The 11133-nt window shown below is 35.3% G+C and overlaps 1 protein-coding gene across 2 annotated transcripts; it reads right to left on the bottom strand.

The window, feature by feature from the left end:
- Positions 1–2493: 2493 nt before the first annotated feature.
- On the bottom strand, positions 2494–10554 carry LOC21397854 (bifunctional serine/threonine-protein kinase/NEDD4-like E3 ubiquitin-protein ligase). 2 transcript variants are annotated; one of them, XM_024168825.1, is made up of 11 exons: positions 10243–10554; positions 8801–9326; positions 7647–7824; positions 7316–7544; positions 6411–6550; positions 5921–6210; positions 5605–5817; positions 5023–5511; positions 3887–4561; positions 3188–3718; positions 2494–2995 (listed from the first exon to the last, which is right to left on the bottom strand). In XM_024168825.1, the coding sequence occupies exons 2-11, from the start codon at positions 9074–9076 to the stop codon at positions 2771–2773; spliced, it is 3246 nt and encodes a 1081-aa protein (XP_024024593.1). In that variant the 5' UTR covers positions 9077–9326; positions 10243–10554; the 3' UTR covers positions 2494–2770. The 2 variants fall into 2 exon arrangements, with proteins under 2 accessions (XP_024024593.1, XP_024024600.1); XM_024168832.1 differs by having other exon boundaries at positions 10421–10554.
- Positions 10555–11133: the final 579 nt, after the last annotated feature.

Genomic DNA, 11133 nt, shown 5'->3' with positions numbered 1-11133 from the left:
AAGTACCTAAAACCTTGGGGTAGCATGACCGTCACTTTCTTGTCATTAAAAAAAAAAAACAAAAGGATTTTGATGTTTTTTGTAATTTCAAGAGAACGAATGTTGTGTTTCGAAATTAACGAGACATAACATTACAAATTCTATAGTTCGGAGAGAATTTTTATATCGAATTATTTCATGGCATTAGTAATAATAGAAATCGACATATTTTTACTTGGCTCCAAGTGGGATCAATAAATAAATCTTTATAACACTAATTATTATTGGCAAATCAGTCTCGAATAGTTTTTTCCTCCTCTTGAGAAGTTTCTCATATATGATTTTATGCCTTTATCACTTATCACATCAAAAAAGAAAGAGGAAAAAAAAAATGTTTTTACCTTTGGCTTTCTCACCCAACCCTCTCTCTTCCCATGACTCACGCCATCTTTGGTCTTTTGTCTTTCCTTGTCTTTTCACTCCTTTTTCTTTTCTTTTCCTTTCTTTTCTTTTTCCTCTAATATTTTCTCTAATTGTTTAAGATCACATTGATTAGCCAAAAAAAAAAAAAAAAGAGTTGATAATTCACATGAAATTTGAAATGATATGATCTAGTTTCATGTTCATATTTATCTTACATCCTCTCCTTTTCATAGGGACTTGGATTATGTTTTCCATGTGGACCCCTTGCAACACAATCAGAGCCTCAACATCCAATATTGAGGCTGATCTTTGCATTAAAGAAAAATGAATTTTTTTTTTTTTTTCCTTCCTATCTAATCATGTGAACTTATTGAAATACAGGAAAGAAAATTGTTTGGTCCCATAACACTATCTAATAAGCAAGTGAATGTTATAAATAGAATCAATGATCGTCAGTACTTTTCTTTCTAACTCAGTTAGATCTCCTATTACATTCTTTAACGCTTTGTAAATTCATTCTTATATAAGAAAAAAAGAGAAGTGGTAATTACGCTTTGGTAAATCCATTCTAATTTGTCACCACGAGTGATGTAATTACGACGTATATGTCAGTACCTTAAAATTGTGAAATAGTAGTCTAACACTATCATTGTATGATAAATAAAAGTGCTTTGCAAAAAGTATAAGGGTTGTGCTACTTTAATTTGCAATTTGAGAACTAAAGTTTCGTTTATTTTATTAATTCGAGTTTTGTTACAGTAAAAAACTCTAGAAACAGTTATATTTGACTTTTTTATTACAGTAAAAAAATATCACATAAAATTACATCTCAACTCGAATTAAAAATTCAAATAAGTGAATAAGATTTTAAAAGATTGGATTTGGAACTAGGATGTAATCAATTATTCAAAACTGCTTTGAAATTCTACTGGAGCACTAATTCACCACTTCCTAGACGTGTTTGGAAAGCCCCAGAAGGAAGTGTAGTGAAAATCAATGTTGATGCTTCGATTTTAAGTTTTGCGGACTATGTTGGGATTGGCGTGGTTGTAATGATCGGAAAATTCGTCAATTTAAATTATGGAAAATGGTGTGAAATAAGATAACGAATTTTTTTGATACTGTGTATTTTGATGACATGTATTTTGTGATGCTTTAAAACACTTTACATGTTTAAATTCAATATGAATTTCCAGTGTTTGATGTTTAGTTGAATGTTTATGAAATGAGAATGTCCGGAATAAGGATAATATTATGTGAAAATTTGATTACGAAAGTAAAGAGTCTCTGTTGTAATCAGAGACTGTCGATTCTCACTAAGATAAGATTTAATGCAAAATCAGAATTTCAATTTGATGAAGCTAAGGATTAAACTTCCCGAATCAGTTAAATAATAATAAACACGGATAAATTAGTGTTGCAACAGTGTTAGCAACAATTGTTTTGATCATCCTATAGTTCATGCCACACTCAGTCAAAGGTTTGAGCACCGACAGTATGCAAAAATACTCCACTCTCACATAAATTTATAGTGAATTGAACAAATCAAACCAAATATCACCATAAGAGGAGATTCCAATCTAATGGCTAGAAATAAATGGAAATTCAAATGGAGGGCCAAGATTCAATCTTCTAGCATATATATATATATGGCGAGAGAGAGAGAGAGAGAGAGAATTATAGAAAACGCTAGGTGTGGCGCCAATTAGAAACCAAAGATGAACCGTCTGAAAACGTGACTAAATTTGAAGAAATTATAGAACAATTGAAGGGTATTTTTCCTGTTTCCATTTTCTTCAAATCCACATAATCAAGTACAAAATTACTTAATTATGTATAAATCATAATTTCTAATGATAATAATAACAATAATTAATAAATAAATGGAAACTATAATAAATAAACAATTACAATTAAGTAAACTATAATAAACATCGACAAACAATTACATAATATAAAAACAACATTAAAAAAAAATCATCTTCTTTTTTTTTTGTTTTTTTAATTCATTTTCATTACCCAAAACAAACCCTTTTAAAAGCACCACCAAACATGCAGCTTGCGTATTCCAACGGACAAAGAACAAGTCTGTTATAATCAACAAGTCACTCCTTTTTATTTCCAAGACAAGCTTGGGATGTGGAACGTAAAAGTAGTAATAAAACACCCGAAGAAGGGTGATGATGAAATTCAACTGCCACTACAAATTTGGAGCTGAATGTACACTGAGATTCTCTGTACAGTTAAAATTTACAGTAGTGGTCTTATCACATAGATAGAAAAATAAATAAATAAATGAAAGAAAAGAAAAGAAAAGAAAAGAAAGAGCCGCAACTACTACCTAACAAAGCCACATTGGCATGTTATTTCAAGACTGATTTTTAACAATCTTGACACTGCTGTAGAAGCGCTTGAGGTCCTTCATAGCTTTCTCCTCTATCTGAATAGAACGTATCGACGATGGAGCGTCAACCTCCGGTTTGAACCAGCGACTCATTCCGGAAGAATCCGACAGGGAGCCCTGTCCAGAAGTAACCGAGAATCCAGATACACTTGTTTTTGGACTGTGGGAAAGGCTTTGATGTTGTTTTCCCTGCTTGAGATGAACAAACAGCATGAGTGCTGCGAATTTGGAGGACTGAAGTATGCACGAGTTGTCAAAAGCAAACAGACTAATGTATAGAAATACTCGTGGAACAAACATTATGACAAATTGGGCATGCCTTTCACTTGACATATAATATAGTTAAACTTTGAAATCAAGAGGGGTCAGCTAATTTTGTACCTGCTGCATTTGGATGTCTCTAAGAGATGGTCGAGAAAGAAGCGGGGGAGTTCCCGATGACTGCCAAGGAGGTGTGCTTCTCTCTCCATCATGTGTCTGCGACGTTTGAGTTGAGGCCATTGGTATCGGCTTGGAAGGCAAAAATGAACTCAACAGAATTTTGCTGTCGCTTTTTCCATCGCCGAGATCTTCCTCCTTATCCCCGCTGCTCGTTGGCTGGCTCTTCCTGGTTTTGCTTTGCTCATTCTGGATCTCCCGTAGAGATGCAGGTCCTTTTGAAATTCTGGCCCCACCCCAAGCAGGACCTTCACTTTTGGGTGTTGGTGGAGGGGGGGCAACATGTTTGGGCGTTTCATCCAGAGCGCCGCTCAAGAACATCGAAAGCCCTCCCTTCCTATTCTTCTTCTTGAAAACTGTGGGCGACGGACTCTTATTCTTTGGCAAATTGGATGACTCCTGAACGCTGAAAGCCAACTCCTTTATGGCTTTTTTTGTTAGAGTCATTTCAAACACAGCATTCATATCTTCCTCCTATCAAAAGTTACAATGCACAAAACCCAATAAATAAAAACCACCGACTAAAAACATACTCTACACATGTAAGTTTCATTAAGATCGTTGTAAAATTTACTCATGGGAGATTATACAATCAATTAGACATAAATGAGTTAACCACTAAGGGAATATGAAAAGGTGCACCTTATGTTTTGGGACCTGAGGGACTTCAATATCCAAGAAATCCTCTGAGGCAGGTTCTGATCCAAGTTCAGTTCCAGAAATACCAGTCGCTATCTCTATTTGTTCTGCCCTTTGTTTGCTCTTTCTCCTCTGTTTTCTCGATACCTGGGCCTTTTTATTTCCTTTTCCATCTGTACAACCCAAAGAAGATGCAGTCACCTGCTGTGTCACGACTGGAACACCTAGCTCAGCAAGTGAGCTCTCGAGCACTGACCTTGTTTGAAGCTTTGCAATTTGCTGGTCATCGAGCAGATGCCCCTGATATTGCTTTGCTTCAAGCATTTCAATCTGCTGCAACTTTTTCCGTAACACTCGGATTTGTTTGCAAATATCTTGATTCGGATCATCTTGAGGCCGCAAAAAGGAGTCCAATCTCGGGTTTATTTCATTCTTCAACATGAAGTTGTTGTTATGGTGGTCACGAGTTCTCTGTACCTCATTTTCACTATCTTCCTCTTCGCTATTTATAATAGCAGGGAAAGTAGCAGTTGGAGTTGGGAGACGGCGATAACTCCAAGGTTCAGATGATCTCAAATCCATTGCGTTTTCGAGGCCAGCTAGAATTTCCAGCGCAGCACTTGCAATAGTATGTGATGACACAGTGAAAATATAGTCAAGGTTACGAATAACAATGTCCTGAAACAAACGAACAACAGTAGTTTGTAAGTATACAGAGAAGTAATAAAAAATAAAAATAAAAAAATGAACACTGCTTTTTAATCAATTGTATAATATTACAATCAAAGATATTACACCCATTGTAACCTAAATTTCATTGCATGCTATCAAAAAACCACCGACAAAATCTATTGCATTGAGAAATAATAGTAAGATACACAAAGAAAAAAGAAAAAAAAATCATTTATAAACCTAGTTATTTGATATTTAAAAAAGAAACATAAATGTTTTGAACTGCATGTACCTAATGAAAACGTATCATTCCTAATAATAACCATATCCTCAACGTGATTAGTTAATAATGGATGCCATACAAAAATGGGGAAAATAAAAAATCAGAATTTAGGTAATGTGCAAAGTTCAAAATAAACAAAAGACCAAATAAAAAAATTAACATCTTCTAATTTAGTAACGAGTACCTCACAATACTTCCTCAGATCATCTCCTCCAAGAGAGTTGGCAATTTCAAGCAGTTGTGTAGCATTTCGTGGTTCCACTAAATTTTCTGCAGCCATTTTCTCACAAAGACTTTTTAAGCTCGGCACAAGCTTTTTCCCAGAATCCTCATCTGCAGCAGGCAGTTGGTTACAGGAATCCACGTCATTAAGCATGAGATATTCATTAAGCTCTTCTAGCTCATCGCTGACATTTGATTTCTGCTTCTGCAGATTCTTGGCCACAGTAAGAGGATAAACAGGATGATAAAGAGAACCAATAACTAACAAGTGTGTTTCACCAACGGAAACTGAACTAGCCCGCTTTACGCCATTCAAGCGGGTCGTAACAGGTGGCCTATCCTTGCCCTTTTTCCCATCCCACATGTAAACATCACCTGTTGCTGTAACTGCAGCAGTCCAGTATTTCCCGGCAGAAATGTTTACAATATTTTGTCCACATAAAGAATATAGCTACATAAACAAACAAGATAAAGATACCTAGTATGATTTCCGTCCAATGGTTAAGAAAAAACCAAGAGACGACAAGTATAGTAGAGGGAAAACCTGTTGACATCTAAGATCAGGATCTGAGGAGACCCAATAAAACAATGCACCATCTTCCGTTAGAGCTGAACTGTGTACCATCCCTGCTGCTACAGCAACCACATGAAGGCGTTTCATGCGATGAAACTTCAGAGTAGTCCCACCATTCTTCTTCAAGTTTCTAGCAATGACGACGCGTTTCGGGGTAACAAGTCGATGACCCCAAGTGTAAACCTGTCACGTATCCACATTAGCAGTTTAGCTCTAGTTAATGCTCAACGAAAATTTTATGTTGTGCTTTAGCTTCTACACCACAATGTATATTCATTTAAGTTACCTCTCCATCACCTCCTAACACAAGAGTGTGACATTTGGCAGCAGCAACGCCAGTGAAAACCTTGCCTTTCAAGGATTCAACCAATCTTGGTGTGTAGTTTGATGCTGAATTAGATGTACCGTAGCCGAGTTGACCTTCTTTATTACAACCCCATGTGAACACTTCGCCAGTCTCAGAAACAACAGCAGTGTGCTTATTTGCTGCAGCAACAGAAACAATTCTTGATCGAAGGGAACTCACTCTACGAGGTGTGGGTTGCGTATCCACAGATGTATAGCCAAGCTGACCCTCTGCATAACATGATTTGAAAATAACAAATAATCTTAGCAGCACGTTTATGACTCACAAATTGCTTTCTCCACAATCCTAAGTGAAAATAAACAACGATATAAATCAAATCCACATTCCATTAACTGATCAGTATACTAAAATGACGATCATGCATTACATGCAACAGATACTATATACCCAAATCCCCCTTATGATTTACCTCTGTTGGATCCCCAGGTGAACACTTCACCACCCTCGGTAGCAACGACAGTGTGATGTTTAGCTGCTGCGACAGCCCTTACCTGGCGGGATCCTAAACCAGAAACCACCTGGCGGGGCGTAATGACTGCAGCTTGACCACTGCAAACATTATAACAAGACGTGTCTAACCAATGGTAAAAATAATGATTATTAATAATAATAAAAATAAATTTTCAAGAAATTTTTTTCCATCCTCAAATGCAGCATACAGTTCAAATCATCTTCTTACTACACAGTATGTAACAGCAAATATGATTTTTTTTTGTTAGGAAATTAAAATGCTGACTAAAAATTTTTTAACATAAGAAGTAGTAAACAAACAGAAATCACATTCACACCCATATAGCACCTCTATGCATCAATATAACACGTCCAAACACCTACAGTACACTAGTGTAGAAGAAAGAAAGAACGTTGAACAACAAACACTAACATGAACAGCTATCCCTGTTTTTCAATAAAAAAACAAATTTTATTGAGGAAAAATATATGTATCAAAGCAGAACCAAAGATCAGCCTACTACAACTTAACATAGCTGTTCAAAGAGAGACAAGACCAAGGCAAACCACAAAACAATTTGTGAATTCGTACGATTGTAGAAATTGGGAAATCCTTAAACACAATAGCAAAATGATTAAAAAATATCATTTTTTTGAAACAGAAACAACTTTAATGATAAAATAGATGAAACAATACAAGAGAGGACAAGAGGTCCTCAAAACAAAAAAGCAAGAAAGCACTTGTCACTTTTAAAATGCTCTCTGCTATGATTAAAAAATATCATTGACTGACAAGGAATTTAAAGAACAAGTAATGGAGAAACTTAATCACTATCCACATACAATGAATCATCAATGAGCTACCTGTGTATGTCAAAATCGGGATGCCCAAGTCGCCCCCCTCTTCCAAAACCCCAAGTGAAGACTTCTCCTTTAGCAGTTACAGCAACACTATGGAACTTGGCAGCAGAAACCAACTTGATCAGTGAGCCATGAAGCGAGTCAACCTTGCAAGGCAACTTCTGTATATGTGCATTTCCAGTTCCAAGTTGGTAGTTGGCACCACTTCCCCAACTGTAGACCTCTGTCACTACTAAAGACAGGATGAACAAGAACTCAGTTTATTAGCCATAGTGATTCAGTTTGAAATACGACAAGGTCCGCAGAAAGCATGTGGAAACACAATAAGGCATACCCGAGTTACGTCCGCTCCCAACAACCTTTGATAAGGGCCCGGATAGGAGATCAACCGGTGTTCGAGATTTAGAGTCCTCCAACGTAATAGAAGCACCAGATTGGAGAAGGATGCTTGCCACGGCAAGATGACCGAAATGCAGTGCCCTGTGAAGGCTACCCCATCCTGATTCCCCATCCTGAAACATGTGGTAATCGGGGTTGGGCAAGATGGAAATCATAAAATTTTAACCAGCAGAAATCCAACTTAAAAAATACTTCAACCAAAATTTGCAATCTTGATCTTCCTCAAATATTTTTCTTCTCAAATCTAAAATTTCTTCTGTTAAGTTAAGTTAATTTGCACTCTCCCACCTGTTAAGTTTTTTGGAATAACTTGCCATCTATCATCTACAATACAAATGTTTGAAAGAAGTTATCTCACATTGCAAACTAAACCACAGGAACTAACAAAATTTGACTGCCACACAAGATATACTGGAAACATGAAATTCTTTTGTACAAGTTTCAGACAAAAAAAAAAAAAAAAATCAAGCTTTCAAAGCCCAAACATCTATAAAAAAATAAAAATAGAAAGAAAGAAAGAAAGAAAGAGGCTTATGAAGCCAGCGTAATAGGTATATAACTTAGACAAAGTTCACAATTAATACCAGCTTAAGAACAATCTTGGTGTCAAACTTTATGTGTGTACTTTAAAATTTTCAGTCATCTGCTTAAAACACATTAAATATGACCAGGACATTCCATAATGAACAGAATTGGCTCTCTCTTTAATATTGTTCAACTTACAAAAGTACCTATAGTAAAGAGAAACAGAATCCTTCCATTTATTCTGATACATAATCTACTTCTTCCTTTTTCATCAAAATAACAGTCACCCAGAAAGATTCTCAACTTCCCACCGAAAGATGCTCACATTTGGAAAAATGTTAATACATTATTATAACATACATGAAAGGCATCATACTTTTACCACCCTCTTAGCAAAGCATATAATTCACTTCCCAACACAAGATATCGTTATTGATACTTAACCAACAATTATATTCAGATCAAACTTATTCCATTCCACAATCAAGAACACAAGGTAATTTCTTATATTCCTTCTAGAATACAAAAGCAAAAATATAATCCAAGGTTAAACAAGCAACAAACCCTGGCATCGGGGTCGGCACCAGCCGTAAGAAGCCTCCTAACAATAGGGACATGGTTTCTCCAAGTAGCAATATGGAGTGCGGTAAGACCAAATGCGTTTCTCGCATTGATGTTACCCCCATTCTTCTTCAAGAGGGCCAATGCTGAATCCACATCGGCCAAGGAGCCCTCTCGCACGGCAAGCCATAGATCTTTGTGGGACCCAACTGAGACAATTTTGCGACCCCAGGTCTGCAACTGTTGCTTTTGTCCTTGAGGTGAGACTAGCACCTCCATAATCTTTTAGACAACAAGCTTGATTCTTTTATTATCAACAACAAACGCTGGCAACCGAACAATTTCGAGACCAGAATTACAATGTCTGTGTTTTTTTTTCCTTACCACTATACCTTTTCAAAACGTTCAATCTATATCTTGTCCATATTGGAGTTGAAGCATAGTTAAATAAATAAATTAATTAATGAAACTGGAACCGTCATCATGATCATCATCGCCATCTTCAAATACGCGTTACGCAAGAAACACACTGCATTTTGTAGAAGGCCCACAGTTAGAAAAATGTTTTTAAAAACTTGATTCTATTATGTTAACCGTAAAGAAGAGGAAAAGTAAAGTCTTCAGAAGAATTCATAATGACTATTAACAATCTCAACAATTCTTAGAAATGTAACTCAAGAGTTTTGGTGCAAACAAGTAAAAACAATCAATAATGGTACCAAAAAAGCCACACAAAAATATTTTAACAAATTTACGATTTTTCTCTCATATATAGACATTACTTATGTTCTATAACCAAAACCGAGAGAGGGAGAGAGATCTAAACACAAAATTCACGGATGTAATTTTCAAAAAAAAAAAAAAATTCCCGGGTGTAATTTTAAAAAAAAAAAAAAAAAAAAAAAAACACTAATATAAATATTTGGAATATGGTAAAATTAAATCAAAGAACACGACAAGATTTAACTTTGATGTCCCAAATCTAGACATTGTAAAACAAAGCAAAGCAGGCATTGACTTAAACCGAATGAGAATTCAGAAATGGCTTCCTAACTCGAATCAAAATGAAAACTTTAACACAAATTTACGACAGCCACCACTTGGAAACCAAGGATCAACTTCTAATTTCGAATACCCAAATGTTAGAATCCATTGCTTGTACTAAAACTAAACCAAAAACTTAAATAAATGAAAACCCATGTTTTAAAAAATCCTTAAAAAAAATAAAAGAAAATTTGCTTAACATTCCACGAATTCATTGCCAATGTAAAGAAATTCACCCCAAAAAAACTGAACTCATTGATTGTACCAAATCAAACGGAGCCAACAACTTAATAAATGCTTATAATCCCACGAATTCATCTCCCAGTACAAAGAAAAATGAAAATAAAAATTTTAAAAAAAAGGAGAAAAAAAGAAGCACTAATTATATCAACCTTACTTACCTGATGAGAGTATTTTCGAGGGAACGAAAAAAAAAAAAAAACAATAAGACAAGATTTGGAGAGAAATAGTTGACAGAAAACCGAAGAGAATAATAGAATTAAAAAAAAAAAAAAAAAAGAGTGTGGGGATTTATTTCTGAGACACAGAGAATCGAACCCAAGAGAATAAAGAATATACCATTCGCAGAAGCGAACGCCTAAAGCAAAGAAAAGAAACCGAAACAGAAGAAACGGAGAAGCATTTTCAACTGGAAGGGTGGTTTGGGGATTTTGCTCTTGCATTGGAATAGTTTTTTTATTTTTTTTCGACGCTTGTTTGTGGCAAGACAGAGGAGAGTTTGTGAAGAATTCCACGTTCGGTTTCAGTTTGCTCTTCCGTGTTTCTGCTTGATACACGTGGCGCTAACGTGGGCAGTCGTGTTGCTTACAAAATCTTACAAGAGTTGTACCAAATTCTTTTTTCTTTTTTTTTTTTTTTTGGAAATGTAATTGGTATGTCAAATTCTTTTCATTTTTTCTGTTTCATAGTTAGTTTTTTTTATATCTAACATACATAAAAAAGTAAAGATATTGCTCCTCTTTTTATCACATGTTAACCTCTCATTTCTCTCATTTATATTTATTTTTAAAATTTTCTTATATCTAATCACGCTTTTATTTATTTTTACTTTTTTTCTTATTTCTATTATTCTTTTACTTTTTTCTCTAGTGTTTTTTAATCTTTTGTCAAGTGTAATTTAATCTTCTTACAAAATATCTTTATCTCCAAACCCTTTCATCGCCGCCTACGCAGCCCTGATGACCATGCCAACCATCGTCGATGTTACGTTGCCATCACGTTCGTTGCACAACCATGACCACCAAAATCAATTACTTTAAGAATTTCTTTTG

Source organism: Morus notabilis, unplaced genomic scaffold (assembly GCF_000414095.1).
Source record: "Morus notabilis unplaced genomic scaffold, ASM41409v2 Scaffold489, whole genome shotgun sequence".
NCBI classification, from domain to species: Eukaryota; Viridiplantae; Streptophyta; class Magnoliopsida; order Rosales; family Moraceae; genus Morus; species Morus notabilis.
This window is presented reverse-complemented; position numbering and strand designations above follow the sequence as displayed.